The following is a 20,217-nucleotide window of genomic DNA, read 5'->3' as shown; positions in this document are numbered from 1 at the left end:
TAGATATACCATGTTAAATAATCACCGCAAATTCTTATAAAAAAAAAAGAGCAGGTAGTCTTCAGTAAATCTCTTAATTATCTCAATCCCAACCGTGTCATTGTCGAAGAGAAGTGTAGATCTGTAGTCTAAGATTATTAAGAATAATAAAATAATACTTAGTTTATTTTCTTTATTAATCTTATTATTATTAATAGAGTATTTATTTCTATAACATCCTCTATAAACTTACTGTATTTTATTACTAGCTTTGACACGAACTTTAATTACTTTGTTATCTGGTACTAGATATAATAAAGCCGCGACCAGCGCTTTGTCTCTTATTCTAATTAATAATAATATATCTAAACCTATGGTTCTGTGTATTATATTCAGGAAATGCTTCTCTGGAAGCTGAGACTTACAGTATACCTGGCTATAAAAGAATACTGTTAATACTGGATAATATTATTTCTTATAGCCATGGTTATAAAACAGGTATTTAAAATCAGTCCTGGAGACTGCTATATATTCCTGCTTAACTATATTACTTATGCTGACTGTGCGCGCTCTCAGGCCTTTCTCATTAAGTATAGTAATCCAGATATTAGTATAATAATCCTTACCAGCGCAGCTCTCGCCAGTAATAAGAATAATAAGTATTTATTCTCCTGGTGCTCTCGGGAGTAGGCAGGTATATGCCAGCATGTTGTATAGATCTGAGAGCTTTGCTTGAGCTGGGCCAGGCACAGCCGGTTTGGGCTAAAAGCCTTGGCTGCTAGTGCAGTATCTCTTGGATCAGGCCTGAGATCAGCGCCATATGCTCCGCTACTGAACAGCAATAAGTCTCGGGTAATATCATATATCTATTGTTTGACTGCTTCAGAAACTTCAGTTCCATCTCAGTTACGGGGCTAGACACTAGTTATTATACAGGCAAAATCCTAGTCTTGATAACTGAAAGTAGTAATATTAATTCTTATGTTAATGATTACTTCTCCGCCTTGCAGTAGATAAAGATAATATAAAGACATGAAATAATTATAAATAGCTGCTAGTAAATAATCTGTGATATCTATATCTCTGATGCCTTTTAAGAATAGGTACTGCTTGAAAGTAAATATCTTATTCCTGCCATGACCCCTGTGCATCCTAGATATGTACATCTCAGCCTCAAACAGGCTTATGCTATTCATGGACTGGCAAGTATCTCCCGGCCCCAAAATTGTGTCTATAGGCGAGGAAGTAGATATTAGTAGCTTATCTAAGAGCTTCACTATTATAGAGGATTTGAATATAGTAATACTAAGATATAACTGGCTAGATTTCCAGTAGAGATATATATTTGCTGAACAATTCTGGCTGAGCTTGCCAGTAATAAAGTTATTAAAATTTTGAATCTTATACTGCCCCTTAAAATCATCACTCAGCAGAAGAATCTAGTTTCAGATTATATAGATAAATACTACATAAATCCTGAAGATAATATTAATTATAATACTAAAATTAGTTCCTGTCCCTTTGATTACCCATAAAAGATTAATCTTATTATTTGGGTGTACGGTACTGTCCGGCTAATACTGACTGGGTACACGGCCGATACAGAAGACCTTGCCAGATTTTATGCTGACTAGTACAGTCCCGATGATGTAGTCACACGCGAGGCTATATAGTCTAGCCAGGTACCTGAGGCCGCTTTATAATCATAGTCCTGTGCCTATACTTGGGCAGGATTTTAGGGGCACTGTTATACCAGCTTTTATTAATTTATAAATAATATTAGTAATCTTGCAGCTGGTCTCTGTAATAATTAAAAAATTAGAATCAGATTTAGCCTCTTTTTTCTTTTCTCTTATGAGCAAATGGATCTGGTTAAAGACAGTTATATTAATAAAGATAATATTAGATTATAGACAGTAACTGCTGTAATCTCTGCTAATAACTGTCAGGCCCACTCCATGCTTTAGAGCCCATTGAATATACTGCTGAATGTGTTGAATCTTTGTTGGCTGTACGGTTGCAGTGCAACTGTAGAAGTAAGTCTTATAGTTCTTGACTATTTTTCTCTCTCTTATTAATGGCACCTGAGCTATGAGCTCTGGTAATACAGTTATATATTAAATAAAGACTAATATAATCTCAGATAAGTTAAATAATAGATAATTAAGATTAATATTTTTATGATTTCCTAAGACCTGGTATATCTTATATTACTTAGCTTAAATAATTTTATTTGCCTCCATATCCTGCATGTTAAATCCTGTGATAAAAGCTATAAACATGTCCAGTATATTATCTTTATCAGGCACACAAATGACTCCGTCATAAAAAGAATCCATTTTATAGTACACTAAATTATCAAATTACAGGGCCTGGTTGTAATAGAAAATAATTACCAGTCTATCTTCAGATCGCTCAACCAGCATATTCAGTGCCCGTTTGATGAACTTTGCTTTGGGCCTCATGCCATACATGCTATGGCAGAACAGAATGAGATTATACTTTTCATTGTTATTGCTGCTACTAACAGAGGCAAAATTCTCCGTGTTGCTGTTTATATTAAACAGAGTGCATTGGATGTTGGGTAGGCCTTCCAGAGAAAGTAGTAGGGGTTCTGTTTCCGGAGTAGTATAAAGCCATTTTTCCAGGTGTGTAGTAAATATATGGTTAGGCTTGAATACAGTGTACTTTGTAATCTTTTATCGGAGATGATAGGACAGCTTTCTAAGTATGCTTTTTAGACTGGGTCTAATCTCTAGTACTGAGATCTTCATATGCAAGTTGAAAAGAGGGGCTATAAGCTGATATAATTATAGAATAATAAAATCTTTATATGCTGAGCAGTCCTTAAATATAACAAGTCCAGCACTGTATTGATAATCAGATAATGACTGCCTCGAGGACACAGTTAGTGAAGTTTACTGTTTAAGTGCTTGTTTGAGGTAGTTTACAGTGGCCATATTGGCTGGGATGAGTGAGAGAAAAATAGGACTACAAGGATCTGATAATTATTTTTATAAATTTATATAGTTAAGACTTGAAACTGATAGCTGGTTTAATACCACGTGAACGTTTGGCTGCGGGGTCATTGTTTAAGGCAGGAGTATAATATAAGCTGTTGCTTGACCACGTAATGAGAGGTGCCTGATGTATGCATGCACTCGGCTTGTTCTCGCTGTGATAGTGCTCCCGATACAAAAACATGGTTAAAGCACGGTATTCTGTTCTCTTAAGTATCGTGGTATTACCCATTTATGAGAGCTGTTACCGGACGTAATTAAAATACTTGTAAATCTAAGAGTCTGATAAATGATCGAGCTCTGGCCAGCATTTCTACGTATTAAGTTTTGTTGGGTTCATCTGTAGCCATAATGGCGACATGCCTTACTAAGCGGGAATTGTGTCAAAGTAAAGCAAAGTTCTCTGAGACAGGCACTGTGAGATATAGTATACAGTGCCATTGGTACTGCTAGGGAGCTGTCCTATTAGGTTAGTCATTGCCTCCTATGATTCGCCAAAGGTCATTATGCAGGGCGGTGGGTATATTCCAGAGTGACTTGTATACTGTGCCCCCGGCTTCAAGTGGCCACTAGCATACTATACCATTACTGCTCCATTACTGTCATCTATTTGCACTTTATGAATGTTAACGGGAAGATATCACATTCTTAACAAACTTAGAATCTTATCAAAGCCCATGGTGGCCAGTGCGTAATATATCTCTACCGCCTTCACCGCAGAACTGAATTCTCTACGCTACCTCCTCAAAGTCATGTATGGGCCCTAGGATATGAGTATCCTGGAGAGCAGTTTAAGAAAACATTCTTACATTCCCCTCCCTCACCACTAATTAGCACCAGGTCATCATCAAATGTGCTATCAATCTTGTGCTGCAGTTCCTGACTTAGCCCCTTCAGCCGCGGGCCATTAATAGACACCAAGGATCGCGGTTCCTGGCGCACCACAACCACACTGCTCATAGATAAGCTCTTAACGCATCATTGCCATCCTGTCACCTGGCTAAAGGGTAGAAAATACCATGGCGCGTGACTATATTTGGTTGTCCAAGCGTAGGCTCACTCGGACATAGTGCTTGGCGCATTTCACTGCGCTTTGCGTCTCCGAGATGATATTACTTACGCGTTTTGTCCTTGTTTAAGTCAGGACACAATCCATAAGAGCAACACTTGCATTAAGTTGCATAAAGTGATCCCCAAAGGTCACTGGTCAATATTTGAGGGGAATTGATTACCTGGGGGAGCGATGGAATAGATATATTACTAGTGAGTCCGGAAAAGAGCAGGATCTTTTCTCCAAAGGTATGCAGTACAATTAATTACTATGTATATTAGATACTTATCTATATCACACGAGCTGTTACTGCTCTAAGCAACAAGCTTCAGAAGAGACTCCGAGTACTTAGATTACTTGAAAATATATTTAGAATCTGTAAGCTCCAAACAGAAAGATATAGTATTATTAAGAGTAAACTTGAGCAATAAACAAAGTAATAAGTAAACTGTATTACTATATCTTCTCAGCCATTGTCCATGCGATTCTTCAAGGAGGTCTATAAAATTGTGAAATATTTTATTTTTTAGATTTAACAGCCTAAAATAGTATTAAACTTATGGGTACATTAAGCTCGGCACTTACTAATATGATATCTGATATCTCCAACTCCTGAGTGGCGTCCAAAGTGAGACTAAGAATTCCTGGACTAAACTAATTAGTAAGCATATAGAGTCGCTGTCCTATCTTTCAGTAATACTTGATAACAGCATACTCCTAGGCATACACAGGATTTATAGGACTTAGATCAGGAAATAACTTCTTTATTATTACTTATATTATTTTAATATCATCTTTCCTGCTAGGATTTCCTGCTCCCCGTTTCGGATGTTCGAAATCTGCAGATATCGTGTTTACATATTCTATGCTGTAACAGGTCCGAGAACCACTATATTACTTGAATAGTTTAAGAAGATAATACCATCAGAGTAGTTAGAGAAATATATTTTTTTAATTAAGTTCTTTAATTATCTTATATCTTTGTCTTTTTATAATATTTATAGCCAGATAATATAAATTAACTGTCTTCTGAGCTCTTACACAGTACATCATATCATACAGAGCCATGATTAATTACGGGCTAATAATTATTATTAAAAAAATAGTAAGATTTCCAAGTGAGTTCTCTTCAAGCTTAAGAGCCTTTGTTACTATAGCAGAGGAGAAATAGTAATTTTCAGGCAGAGATATATTCTGAGCAGTACAGTATTATCTCTTTTATAAGAAGATCTGCCTGGTAATCTTATTATATAATATAAAGATATTAGTGTTTACAGCTCTGCATCTTTTTTTTAATATAAGTATTACTACAGCTGCTTTACTGTTATTAAGAAATTCTCCTTGGCAATATACCACCTGTCTGTTCTTTGGTGTTAGTAGAGCAGTCAGCCTGTCTAAAATTATCACTATCAAGTCATGCTCGGCTTCAATTTTAATTGTATTATGGTTCAGGTCTTTATCCAATGACCATATCTCCTTTCAGAAAAATTAAAATAGACTCTCTGTGACTGACTTCTTCTCTGTCATAATGCACTCTGTGTTTAATAACAAAGGCGGATCTTTGGTGCCTTATTCCAGGAATCTATATATTATTAGAAAAACCTCAAGAATCATAACTAACTACTTGATAGTTAGTACTGAAGAATTAATTACTCTAGTATTTAGAGCTAGTATTATCTTTAAAATAGATACTAGAGCTTCCACAGTAGCAGATAAGATAGAAGAAAATTCCTGAAATATTCTATTATTGCTAGTCTGGAAAAAAATCTTGACTGGATAGATTTAGTATAGTAATTATATACTAAACAGATATTAAGGCTATACCTTAGAATGATAACTATTATTAACTTAATATTCTAGGTATCAAGAAACACGGCTGTTATAATGGTATTTATCACTTTGCGAAGAACCTCCGGCGAATCTGGCCTGGTGTGTTTATTATAGTCTATGTAATCATTAATACCAGTCCGCTTCACAGCAGCATAGTATTTGCTTTTGTTCAGAAAAGCTTTTCTCAAATTTGCTGTATACTTTATAATACTATAAATTTATCTAAAAATTTGAGTAACTAGATACTGCAGTTCTTCTTACCTCTACTGCCACCTATGAAGAATACTATGATAGCCAGAACAGAGTTAACCAGAAAGGCACCCAGTTAGGATAATTTCCTATTTTTATTATAATTGTCCGGATTAGCACCTGCTGAAGTGCGAGCCAGATATATTAAATGTTTTAGAGAGAAGGTATGGCCTATGATCTTTTTGAGTATCTCAATTTTCGGTTCATGAGGAATAGCCATGCTGGGTTAATATAGATATAAAACTAGTTTTCTTGAGATCTAGCTGAAATATATATAACTTGAAGACTAGATTGCTACTTGCTTTGCTTTGAAATACTGAGGGATTGAGCAGAATTGGAGTCTCTATAGCATAGTATTTGTAACAGAGGAACATCAAAGTTATTACTGTTACCCATGGGTGAGGTGTACAGCTCTTAACACATAGATGAGATAATGAGCTACGGGCCGCCCGAAAGGTAGAAACCAAAGAAGAAAATTGCAAGAAAGGACATAATATATGTGCGCCTCCGAGTTTGCCGCGACTAAAATAGTTGTTGCATTAGGCATGATGACCCCAATGCACGTAGAAAGAATGGGAAAGGAATCTAAAATCGGGGCTCGTGACTTGCAAAATTCTCATCACACAATCGTGGTGAATATAATTTTCTTTATCGCAAGTTAAATTGAATTGAGGGAACCAGGATAATACACACGGGGATGGTTGATCTCTATATTGGAAAGGTCAAGCCATTGCCGGTAAATCTATACGAAGCTGAAAGTTACACACCGATGTTGCGGTTAGAACCAAATAGTGCAGAGCTAGAACTTTCTAACAATATCCACTGATGGAGTCAATACAAATTATAATGGAGCATCAGGCCTCTATCCATAATAACACGCAGAGGAATACTGGCCTGTACAACAAGCCAGCTGCATGCAACGTCTCATATGAACGAGTAATGGTCATATGGAGCCTTACAAGTGACGGTCTGTAGAGCAATGCGTTGTGTGGGTTACACGAGCATAGCTTTGCAGATCACATGCGATTGCTCTGCGGGCTAATAGAATGCGCGTATCAATATGCTAATCATTTAATCGTAATGGAAGATAGGAGATCCGTAATTATCCGAGCCTTGCATGGAAATATCCCAGCTCAAGAATCCGGCCACACCCGGCCTAATACATCCACAATTCTCTGCAATGCTGCTCGATCCCAGCTTATCTCTAAGAAGACAGCACCAACAATAGCCTCAACAGTAGTTACCATCAGTTTATCAGAGACAAAATTACCCTGGAAAGAATTCTTGTAAATATACTGATTAAGACCCAGTTCGAACCCCCGCTGGGCAAGGTTCATATTACTGGCAATACAGGAGACAATTTGGTTGATTTACTTTATAATATAGATAAAATCAGCGAAAGTAGACAATAAATTTATTCCAGAAGTATTGATTATATATCACGGCTTGCATGCCTAGCACGATCTTGCAACTATAGGAAAAGTTAAAGAGCTGAATCTCTAATAAGAGCCAGATCTTTATTATTATCTCTGCCAACTGCGCCAGCAGCCATGAAAGCTTCATGAATTAGTATTAAATTCTTGAATAAAATACTTAAGTGATCTTGGATAGAATTAATAAGTTTGCTGCAGACACTGGCCATGTTGTACAAATTCATGGGAATTTGGAGGTCCTGCGGATGAGAGCCTGGCGTGATATATATAGCTGCAGATATATAAGCAAGAGAGTTATAGGTTAATATACTAACTTAATAATTGTGTTGCAAGAGGAGGAAAGAGGATTGAATACCATATATAACAGGAAGTAAGATTTCAGTCCTATACTTAAGCTCAATGAGTTTGTCTTATTCAGTTTAGTTATATTTAACAATACAATACCTCCGGCAGAAGCTGAGGAGCCAATTATATTCTGATACTGTTCTGAATACAGGGATAATCCACCCCGCCAGTAAAGCCTTGAGGATAAGAGCTGTTTAAATCATTCTACTTAGTAACCTGGTCTAGTTCTCTCACTCATCGTGTACGACGCATATTGTTGGCTAGCTCATTCAACTAGCTATCAATTTTGTACATGTTATTGGTCAGTATACATTACCCATAGTTACCCCGCCGTTCAAAGCCCACGTTGTCTAATTGATTGCATTTCAATACGCTGTACTATCCGGATCCACTTAACAGGCATGCAGTATAATAAGTTCACAGTATCTCAGTTCTTAGCTCTCGCTGGCTGTATTTATTATTGGAGGGTTTTCATACTCAAGAGCCAGTACTTTTACCTGCAGGGCTGCTGTACTACACTATTTCTATTCAAGTAATTAGAAAGACTTCGATACTTAATTTCTTATTCTGGAATCAGCTTATGATTAATTAATAGTTATTATTATCTATGGAAAGACTAGTCCATCTGCCCAGAAATAATAGAATGAGTTTTATCCTCCGTTGCTAAGTCAAATCACATATTCAACATATTTTCTAAACTTTTAGTAAAAAATCAGTGCGCGCTCTCTTCCATAGTAATCATAATAATATATAAAGTAGATACCACCGCTCATGAAGCTCTTAGAAGACATAAAGTCTTATTAACAACAGAAAGACTTAGTTATTAGTTAAGTTATACTTATTTTTTCTATCATATAATAAAAAGAGTCTGCTAATAGCAGACAAGGGCACTCAAATCTCAAGCCTGGGTTATTATAAATAATGCTTAAAATTATATTATCTTTATAATTCCTGTATTGTTATTCCTTTTCATGCCTGCGCATAGCCAGAACTCCGGAGCGAAGAATATCATGTAGGAGAAGGGGGAAGATATAGTAATAGACTAAATATACTCCTCAAAATTACAGAGTTTTTTTAGATAACTGAAAATCCTATCACTCTTCTATTAATAAGACATGCTACCATTATTTCTTGTTTCACTTACCTGTTTTCGGATAAGCCTATCCGGTTCTGACCGGGTTGATCCGTGGAGGATATTAAAGCAAGTATTCCTGGACTAAAATAAGTAAATAATATGGAATACTCCTTGCCGTAAATCTGATATGACTTGATGTGATCAAGTTTATGTTTATATACTAGAGATTCTGACTTAAAACCTAGTATAATCCCCTTTTAATATTCTTTTAGCCATGTCAGCCTCCAATTTATACAGAGAATTTCCAGGTTTTCTGTTATCACAGTCTTTATTATTGTTCATGGCAAGAAATCTACTTGTAGATAGTGCAGAGGCTCTGCTATATTTAGAATAAAAAGCTATAGTATAGTATCTCTGCAATCTTATCTAATATATAATATCTTGTACATCACTTTCAATTAATCTGAAAGCCTAGTCTCTGAGAGATTTTGCAGGAGCTGTACAAGATAGAAGACTTTTCCTGATTACTAATATTAAATAGCATCTCAAAATAAAACCAGCGAGTCAGCACTTCTAATGCAAAGAGATTCTGTCAGATTTTGATATTTTAATAATCAGCACATCCCATGAATTCGGATCTGATACCTTCCGTATAAGAAGTTTCTATTAGAGAGGACAGGCTATTTGAGCCATATTTTCTTATTTCAGTTTCAAGATATAATATTAAATAATTATCTTCTCTTATATAAGAGTACTCTTTCCGCATGCCACTTTCTACTTTATTAGATATGTTTGAGCTGTCATCTAGCAAGCTAATTTGAGCCCTGCTAATGATTATATCTAATATTAATGGATGACCACTCGCTTCAGGTGCCTCTGAGTTATTATGAACTTGAGTAATAATATATCTCTCGCTTTCATTCAGCACTTCTGGTATACTAGTAAGTATCTTTCTCCGAGTAGTTGCGACATCTTTCTTGAAAAGCGCGGGATTATTTCTAATACTTTGGTTAATCATCAATTTAAGAAATTCTGTTAGCAAATAGGCAGAAAATAATCAGAGGCTTATCTAATGTTCCTATGATCTTCCATGTTTTAATATAGTTTTTTCCACTGTCAAGATGTACAGTACCAATGATCTCCGGAGGTAGATGTGACTCATTTGGGGCTACGTGGCGGTGATTCAAGTAATGCAAAACAGGGGATACCCATTAGAAATAACCTTTCATGTAGGGCGAAGGAGTATCCTAATAGTAGCGGTTCGCCATACATATCTGAACATAGAGGAGTAGGCAACTCTCGCCCAGCATACATGAATCATGTTGCCAACAAGCTTACCTACATGAAATATGATCCAACATTGCGAAGGATCACTCGTGCTTCGGGTAGTGGCATTGCTAATGTACTTACATATTGATGTAAGCGATATCTGAACGACGACTGGCCCGAAACTATCTGTACGGCAACCCTGTTACGACAGGCCGTTTGCTGCCCGAAAATTTATCCACTAGCAAGACGCCCAAACGGCAAAAGGCACTTGTCCCCTCAGACCCCGATGGATTGCGTTCGCTTCGAAGTGGGGCCTCCGCTTCGGCCAGCCAAGTTCTCAAGCTAGCAGGAAATCAGCATTCCGGAACGACGAGACTTCCGCGGAACTGTGTTGAAAGACCTGCGCCACGCTATTCCCCTTCTGGTGAATAGATAGGCATGGTTCCTTAACTTCCTTTTGGGGAGATGGGCTAGTAGCTTCCTGTGCGATCAAGTCAGAACTCCTAAATGGATCGATTTCGGTTTCGGTACGTATGCGGGGATACGATGTCGGAACTAGTCGAGCTCCTATTGTGAGTTCCGCCAGCCATAATGCTAATCCCTACTTGGGTTGGCAGGTATTACCTGTGACGCGGCGACGCCTAGACTCGGCACGTGATGGGAGGCTGGTTCATCAGGTGACGAATCATTGACCTGGCTTCTTGTTTTTCTCAATGTTTGGTCCCAAATGCATCTCTGTGGCGGGAGTCGGCTAACACTTTCTGGCCTTTTGACTGGCATCATTCATCTACCATGATATTTGATGCGACCACTACTTTGCATGAGGTGATTATATTGACAAACCAGTTGCTGGAAATATAGGTTTAGGCTGCGCCCCGTTGGCCCATTATTTAATTACGCCTTGTGGTCTCTTTGCCCCCTTATTAATGGCCCCCTTCAGGCTGCTCACCTTAGAGGTAGAACGCAAGTTCAGCCGACTTGCCGTGCAGCCATTGACTCTTGCCGGAGGACACCTGCTATTTCGAAGTCTGTGGTACTTGGGTTTATGCTCTATGCATGATATATACTATGATTTAGATGGCCTGCTATCCTCGAAAGGCATTTGGGTCCGCAAAAAAGACGGTGACTGGGAAGCTAAAATAAAAGATAGTAGAAATTTCCAGAATTCTAGATTCATGAAGATGTGTAATCTAGAGGAAATCTCTTGTTACCTGAAACTTTCTACGGGTATTAGCTAAACTGAACTTACTAACTTTGGACTATGGGAATTGGCTTTCTTTATAATATTTCAGTAAAGCTGGGTCGCCGATGATGACTTTATAATTATTCAAGACACCATGGATTTTAATAATTACATGGTCAGGAAAGTTAAGCTGTAATGTACTCTTCCAAGGAGTCCTAGTTCTATCCATATTATTGAGGAAGAACACGCTCTGAGACTAGAAAAGATAGACTTCCGGATCCACGGATTTATGATTTGTTATACATGGGCATTTCATGTGGGCTAACTGAAGGGCAAGCTTGCAGCATTTCTCGAGATATTATTAAATTAAATTATCTGCACTCGCTTGCACTGGACTGGGATAGACGGGTTATGCATGCGGATATTCTAATAGTAGGTAGAGACCGGAAATAAGTAAATATATATCAAGGTCAGCAGATTCAACCCTACGGAATGGCTTGATTAAATAAGTTAATATCAGTCAAGTCTGCTTGCTCCGCACATATTAGTCTGAATATCATGGAGTTCATGCCAGGGCAGAAAATAAAAGAACTAAATTAATAAAAGGAGTATTTCACTGTATTCTTTCTCTATCTATGTTGAATAGCTTGTAGCTTCAGGGCCGACAACTGCGTGCTAATCTGCATGATTTTTCATGATATCGGGAAACTACTTTTGTAGAATTTTGTTTCCTGTCCAGTCTCCCCCTCGCGCTAATGCTTCCGCTACTGCAGGCAGAAAAATACCCAACCCCGTGGTTTTTCCGATAATATAGTAATAATCATTCGCAACCATCCCGTCTTCAGTTGCATAATAATATACCAAGTAATTTGGCTCGTACGGCACTGGCAATATCATGTCAGGCGAGGCTTCGTTGTCTTTAAATATATATATGTCAGCCTCCAAAGCCGCTTTCAAAAGATCCGGAGTTATTAAACTCCCATGTATGCTCTTTAGTGCTGCTTTGACACAGTTTCCGATTCGTCTATATTTACCAGCGGCACCATATACCCCGTCCGTGTCACCGGTGGGCTGAGAATTAACGCCGGACGGAATATCAAGTGGAAAGATCATGAGATTAAATCTTAGATTACAGCTAAATGAGAGCAGCTGTTCTCTAGCTTTTAAAAATTTTATATTTATATCCTTGTATATCATAGATATCTTTACTCGACTGAGAGTTTTAATAATATAAAGAATATTTACAACCCCCTGTCTTTCTCATTAAGATAGCAGCTGATTGTAGCATAACTGGATTATCCAATTAAAGATATTATGAGAATTTATTAATTAAAATTCGCCATGTTCCTCTATTCAGTAAAGTTCATATTTTGGAGTTTGGATAATTCTTGATGCCTGAAAATCTATCTTGTACTTTACTTCGAAAATTTCCAACTCAGCGCCTGATATTGGCGGTAAAGATCTATCTGACTGAGGTTATTATATCAGCAAAAGGATAATCTCACGGGGGAGTACAGGCTAAGATTTTTTTTATATAAAAATTAAATATATTACTTAGAACCTGGCATACAGAAGTACTTCAAGAGCTTGGGCTATTCTATATCTCTTTTAAACTATCTTAGAAGCAGCTTATAAAATAACTTAAGTATATAATAATATCAGCACTACCTGCATGCTTGAATAGCAGAATAAACATAAAAACATTATTAAAGACTTTACCAGGAGAGATTTTTTATCTGATCCTGGACTATCTTCACTTCTTAGTAATAAAAGAGATTTCGCGCATGAGCAAGCTTCTCAGAAAATGATATTTATCATTTATCTTTGATAATATTATTCTGGACTTTACAGAAGAGAGCTTTGCCCGCTTAAATAATATTAGAGAATCCTGATTATATTATTTTATCATATTTCTAGGGTTTAAGTTAAATAAAGCCAAAGCAGGTAATATTTCCTGTTATAAAAAATATTAAGTAATATTCTTAGATAATAATTGTATCTAGTATATTACGCCACCAGCTTTCCCAATCTTGGGCCAGTGAGCATTGCTGGGGATGTGATAAAACCCACAGAGAATATATATATTATATTTTCTAATACAGTTCTCTGGATTGTGAATCAGTCCAGTATCAGTAATACTAATATATAGTAAACCATTAATTTTCTAGTATCTTTCCCTCGGTTACAGAAAGTAATAATCTGTATCCAGAAATAAGATGATATAAGCGTACCACTCCAAGATCTACTAGGTTTATACATACTATGTCAAGATAGGAAGTACAATGTGACTCAAGTTTATATTCTTGCCAGAGATATTAGTAGCTCCAGGCAGCAAGATCTTAACTTAAGAAGTATTTATCTTTTTAATCTATTTTATCCCGCTTTCTTAATTAATAATAAATATAGTAAGCTAGTAAAGTACCTTAAGCATCTTCTCCAGAATATTCTATCTATACAGATTACTAGTAATAGCTTTCTAATCAAACTTCTTTATTAGTACAGCATCGGTCTCCAACAGCTTGACTTGAAATCTCTAAGAATATTATTTAGCATACTAAAAAGTTTTCTTCACACTAACTCTCAATCTGTCTATATCTTGGAAATATTTGATATAATTCTTACTCAGATGCCTGATTGCGGACTAAATTCTCTGCCAATACAGTAACTTTTAACAAGAGACTAGAGCAGCCGGCTTTATTTAAGAGTTCTTATTTACTGTGCTAGTACAGTTAACACAATATTTCTCACAGCTCATTTGCTTGAATAATATAGACTATAAGACTCAAACAGTTATCAGCTCGCCTGATTGGGGTCTAGTCAAGAACAAGTTAACTACGAGGCATGGCCTCCTTAATAGTACCCTTATCCTGAAAGCTCAAATATATATCTATTAAGAGAGAGGCCTATTCTTCCTACTTACTTGATTTATAAGCCAGCACTGCTTTTTATAATAGCATAAGTAGCCACTCTTCATAGATAACTCTGAATAATCTATAAAATATATTAACTGAACTTGTCTCGGAAGGCCCCTACTAACTCTCATACAAGCTGATAATAAATAACATGAGCCATTATTCACGCGAGGGCAGCAGCCATTGTAAGACTCATAAACTAGTAATTATTAGTCTTTATAAAATATCAGAAGTAGAAAAATCATTTCTACTTGATCAATTAAAATAAGAATTAGATGAAGAATTATTCAACTACCATGAAGACTCTGCTATTATTACTAATATTATATCTGGTGGACTTGAGGCCTTCCAGTCGCTAGAAAGAGAAAAAAAAGCCTGCTGGTGCAAGCAGGCCATCAAAACCATCAGAAGAATATTAATTAAAACAGGAAAGATTACTATTATTACTGGGTATTTTATATTTTACTCTAAGTAAGGTGCCCTGGAAATAGTTCTTACAGAGAGTAACCTTAAGGTCTTTATACATATATTATATCTGGATGAGCCCGCTAACATAGTATGGCAGTAGTGCCAGCAGAATATGTAAAAGTACAGGATAAAGCTGCCTGTTCACGTGATTCAGTAATAAATTAAGACTGAAAAAATATCTCTGTATCAGCTTTATTATGACCACAGTATCCTGTTCTATCTGGTACCATTGAAAAATGTTATTAGAATAAAGACTCTTTTGTTGGACTTTCAAAAGCATAATGAGACCTACAACTTAAGCATAGCAATAGACTTTCTTGATACTTCCATGCACTTCAGTTATACTAATTTGATTGACATTTTCCTAGTCCTGGACGGGGACAGAACCTTGACTGCTGGAGATACTGGAGACATATTATAGAGGGCATATAAATCCCAATAAAATAATATAATACTATTAAAAACTATCTTCAGCAGCCATCTGAGATATTTATATACTATATTCTGCCAGGTATCATTGCTCTACGAGCAGTTATTTAATAATAACTAATTTAATGAGATCTGTACGCGCGTGGCGTCTTCAGTCAAATTATATCCTGAAATATTTTTGTTACTATGCTATGCCCAATCTAAAGAGTATATTGGTGCAGTGATCATGACCTGCGGATTACATATAATATAGATTAAGATTTTTAATAAGATTAGTCTCTCTCACAAGGTTGTTGTCTTTGGAAATGGTTATATTTCTGATAAATTTACTATTACCCCTGGTATGAAGACAGCAATAGTAGACTGTCTTAAAAAAGTATACTGTATATATATCTGGGCTTTTGGTGATAGCCCGCTCGATATCAATATACTAAGCAGAGCCGATGAAGCTATTGTTATTATAGGAAATATTAGTACCAGAAGCCAATTAATAAAGACTGAATTAGAAACAGTTATTAATAGTAATTAACTATACACGCGCTAATTATTCCTACTGGAAAAGATACTATCATATCTAAACACCGAAAGACTTTCTACAGTTCAACTAGAGTTACTAATAAGCTTAATTAACTTCTGATTCTATGTATTCCACAGCACGGATATAAATACAGCCAAGCTATTAATAACAGTTATATAAAATACCAGAGTTAATAGTCCTCTTCTCAGAGAAATATATTAATATATTAAATACTATTTATTAATAATCCACCTATCTAACCTACTAAGCCTTGAGACAAATCAGATACCTCACATGTAGGGATATACTACTGACGGGTTCCAGCTCTTCCAAGTATCAAGAACAGTAATAATAGCACTAATATAAAAAAAAAAGCTAATGGCCTTCAGGATTAATAATATATTTCCGAATACAATATTCCTACACGCTCATTGTGTGGCGGACATTAAGAAAACACATTTAAAAGACAGAAATACTATTATACTTATACTTGTAGATTCAGTTATTAATACCGGAAAGTCTGTCTTGTAAATGGCACAGCATATCCGTGAGATTAATACAGCCATCTAGATTGCGGTAATCACTAGTATAATTTAAAAGAAGACTGTATCTGTTCACAGTCCGCTTCACACTTTTATATACAAGGAGAATTTTAACCTTGTTGCTCTTTGTTTCTTAGCTAATAAATACTCGGGCAGGAGCTTAACAGATACTAGAAATAGACTTTTTAGTACAGTACACTTAGCATGATAAGAAATAAAGTGCATGACAAGTCCTGTATTAATAAGACAGAAATATAATATAATATACTAATTTCTCTAATTATAAATTTATAATATTATACTGGTGACTGGCCCTTTCTACCTATTTTATTCTATTATAGCGAGCCTTGGCACTATATTAAGCTATAACTATTCATACTGCAATCACCCAACAGCAGCTTTCGCCGACGGCTAGAAGACAGCAGAAAGCATTATTTCAAACAAAAATATTAAAGAAGATTAGACTTATATACCAGCAGTAACTACAACGCGTAGATAGTCTGGAACAATGACAACCCCAGCTCGTGGCCCAAAAAACATCAGGCGGAACGCAGGATGTGGACTCTGATTACTCTAGACAGAGCCAAGCAGAATCCCAACAGCAAAGCCCAGCTATCCGATCAGCGCAATATAATAAAATATCTGACATGGCGCAAACAGACCATATAATATATGAGCTGCAGGCAAGTCAGGCTCACTATAAAAAAAAATAGAATCAGGATACTCAGCAAGTCCTGCATAACCGGATCGCGGGATCATCAGGATCCTGTCATATTTGAGTATCCCGTCAAAATCATTATTAGAAAGACCCGGACCAAGTAATTCAGCCGAAACTGAGCAACAGTACATCGTAATCAATATAAATAAATAACATTTCAGAAAGAATTCAGCACCAGGATTCGCAGCGTCCAGCCATGAAGCAGGAAGAAGAAAGCTAAAACAAGAAAGAATAACAGCATACTCCCCAGTAAACTCAAGCCTGGAATAACTAGTAGAGAATCACCGACCAGTGCTCAAGACAAAGAAAGAAATTACCAGGAGTATCTCTGGGATTATACCTCCATGATCATAACATAAGCACCGGCGAAAAGTCTCTCTTTTATCAGTTCTACCATTAATAATAGAAGCATTGCAACAGACCCGGTCTCTCTCGCAGTCAAGGGTGACCAAGCAGGAATAAAATATATTAAAAAATCTTTTATATAATTACTATAAAGCTCTTTCCGCCTCCTCTTTCCTGTTTCTGATACTGGCAATCTATATAGATACTTAGGAATTCTCACTTACAGCCCTAATGGCACAGGCTGGTGAGAAGATGAGACTTTACTAATAACAGAAAATAAGCAAGTAGCACTGAGTTTCATAGTATTAGAGAAAGCTGTGTGCAGCTGACTAAATATAATAGAAAGTAGAGGTGGGGCCTGGATAGTAGATAGACCAATAAGATGTATTATATACCTCTGAGGCTCGTCCGGAGTTTAATAGCAGGGAGTAGATAAGAAAGGGGGAGGGATATTCCTTTATCTGCTTATTAATCCTTGATATTATATTTATGATAAAGCAACTTCTAATAGACAGATTCTCTGAACCCACTGACCCTATACAGAATGAAATCATATAGTGTACATTTATCGATCGAGCGCATTGTCCTGACACTGGAATTTAATCAGTAATCCACAATAACAGAGAATCAAGCCCATACTCACTGTCTGCCAACACATCTTGATATCCCGTAGCAGTTCCTGATGACTTCCCAGCTCCACAACCTAAACCTATATCTGCTCTGGCTTACACCAAAGACAAATGCCCTGTCCGCTTTCGGTACAGTAGCCAGTATATACATAACTACCACAATTGTCATACATCTCTTCGCTGCCAAGCGCCTGAGTACTGCCTGTACCATTTCTTGGGGCTAGGGTGAAGATTGATTCGATATTACTTCATCGACTAGAGGAATGGTCTGCGTACTAATGCCTGCATAAAATCAGGGCATTATCGCTGTCTTTCACCTAGGAATGATTGAGCCTTGATATCCGATAGATCGACTATCTATCCGGGAGGCAGATAATGGGATCGTGAATATCTGCATCCTCGCAGGCTTGAACCAGATTGATCTCGGTAAACTCAGAATTACCGAGTCCAAGGATTATATTATTGCGGATGGTTCTTTCGGAGAGTCGTGGTTTCGTTGATATGGATTATCAGTTGGTAAGGGTTGTAGAATCTCTCTAATAAGATATCATGTATTGTCTTTCCGCAGCCGGATGGATTAACAAAGGCGATGAATTGGCCACACTTGAATTAGACGTCGAGGTCCGTGAAAAGATCCTGTAATGGATAGGGGAAACATTAATGAAACCCAATATCAGCTTCAGTGCGTGTACACAAAGACCATAGTTGAGCCTTAACAACCTAAGCATGCTCTCACTCAACCTCCTTCGGACGCAGATCCTGCATGCTGTATGCAGATACTATCACTTGGGCGATATATAATGCAAAGCTGAAGAACTCTCCAGTAAATTTTTCATCTTGAATAGTTCATAAACTAGAGAAGTATTCTGTCGGCTGGCATTTTTTGTATGCGGGACCTTGGCCAACATACCTACTAACATTATTAATAATCGCCTACGCCTGAAGCATGGATTCGATCATGGAAGGAACTTACCAGAAGATGATTTCCATTGCGCAGTTCAATACTATCAGGAGAGACGAAGACAAGGGTGGCCCCAGAAAGCCTTCATTTAATAGTCCCGCTGGAGTTAGGAATATCTTTAGATTAAACAATATATCATCTTTCATTTCTCGAAGAGCTCGACCAATATGCAGAAAATATAAATAACCAGGACTGCACAATCCCACAGCAGCAACACCGCTTGCTCACTGAATACTCAAACCATTTAACTGCTTTTAATTCCCTCCAGAAACTAAGACCTTGCTCTTGTCATTAATGAAACCACCCTGGGTGTGATACCGACGGTACCGTTCAACAACATAATTAATAGAAACACCAAGTCGACCACGGCAATTCAAATACACTTGAGCAACAGCTTGAAGCAGTATCCAATATTAACAAACATTTTGACAGCATGCTTTGCTTGGATGAAATTACTATATTCAAGAGTAACATGAATCTTACTACATTACTCAAAATTCCCTTATAACCATCTTCTTCCAGAAGCTGCAATAGTAGGAGGCATTTCCTTAACATTAAATCAGGATATCTAGTTTAAAGATACAATTCTCGCCCGGACCCATTTAACCATTAACCATAAAAATTCAACAAGTCAGTTCGCAGAGATCTCTAGTCAACATTTCTATCCAGGGCATGTACAATACAAGAACCTGTTGTAGTGAGGAACAACCTTCAACAATTATAATCTTTAACTTTAAATAAATACCGGGATAGATACTAGAGCGCTACTGTTCACCCCTCACTTATTAACTTAAGCCAGATCAAAAACATCATGGCCATCGCACATACTCTTGCTGAGGCAGATACCTCCAAGTAATCTCCAAGCACTTGAGCTAGCTATAAAATCAAATAAAGACTTTTGAAGAAGTCCGGTCAACAGAAAATAATTAATAGAATATATCTCTAGCTGCAAAGCCTGGAAAAATTATATAAATAATTCTACTACCCAAGCCTGCTGTGCAGTCGCACTCTTGCAATATATAAAGTTCATGTTACAAAATGTATATTTAATACTCAGTATAAGTTAAAGCCACGACATCTTATAGCGGAATTCTTTACAACATTTCCGAACACACTGTTACAAGCTTAAGGTACTGCCGTATTACAGAATTTCCACCCTTTCCACCCTTTCCAAGCCGGGTTTATATTTCACTGCTCTGATACAGTGAGTTCGCTGTATATTCACAAAGACAGATTCAAGAATCCTAGCATGCTTTAACCAT

At 36.8% G+C, this 20,217-nt stretch overlaps 4 protein-coding genes across 4 annotated transcripts; 2 read left to right on the top strand and 2 right to left on the bottom strand.

Moving 5' to 3' along the window:
- Window positions 1-7,262: 7,262 nt before the first annotated feature.
- Window positions 7,263-7,499, bottom strand: BO88DRAFT_352103 (uncharacterized protein; the record flags this gene model as incomplete). The annotated part of the gene is made up of 1 exon (XM_025703575.1): window positions 7,263-7,499. A coding segment is annotated over one exon (237 nt), but the record flags the coding sequence as incomplete, so codon positions are not given.
- Window positions 7,500-10,997: 3,498 nt separating this feature from the next.
- Window positions 10,998-11,759, top strand: BO88DRAFT_447328 (uncharacterized protein; the record flags this gene model as incomplete). Its single annotated transcript, XM_025710357.1, has 3 exons — window positions 10,998-11,478; window positions 11,584-11,618; window positions 11,673-11,759. The coding sequence occupies exons 1-3, from the start codon at window positions 11,178-11,180 to the stop codon at window positions 11,757-11,759; spliced, it is 423 nt and encodes a 140-aa protein (XP_025557771.1). The 5' UTR covers window positions 10,998-11,177.
- Window positions 11,760-15,548: 3,789 nt separating this feature from the next.
- Window positions 15,549-16,510, top strand: BO88DRAFT_429988 (uncharacterized protein; the record flags this gene model as incomplete). The annotated part of the gene is made up of 4 exons (XM_025709204.1): window positions 15,549-15,584; window positions 16,085-16,105; window positions 16,136-16,282; window positions 16,361-16,510. The coding sequence occupies 4 exons, from the start codon at window positions 15,549-15,551 to the stop codon at window positions 16,508-16,510; spliced, it is 354 nt and encodes a 117-aa protein (XP_025557770.1).
- Window positions 16,511-18,347: 1,837 nt separating this feature from the next.
- On the bottom strand, window positions 18,348-18,497 carry BO88DRAFT_352050 (uncharacterized protein; the record flags this gene model as incomplete). The annotated part of the gene is made up of 1 exon (XM_025703563.1): window positions 18,348-18,497. A coding segment is annotated over one exon (150 nt), but the record flags the coding sequence as incomplete, so codon positions are not given.
- Window positions 18,498-20,217: the final 1,720 nt, after the last annotated feature.

The sequence above is a fragment of the Aspergillus vadensis genome, assembly GCF_003184925.1.
Source record: "Aspergillus vadensis CBS 113365 unplaced genomic scaffold BO88scaffold_34, whole genome shotgun sequence".
Taxonomy (NCBI): Eukaryota; Fungi; Ascomycota; class Eurotiomycetes; order Eurotiales; family Aspergillaceae; genus Aspergillus; species Aspergillus vadensis.
Note: the sequence above shows the minus strand (reverse complement) of the source record. Positions and strands in the feature narration are given on the sequence as shown.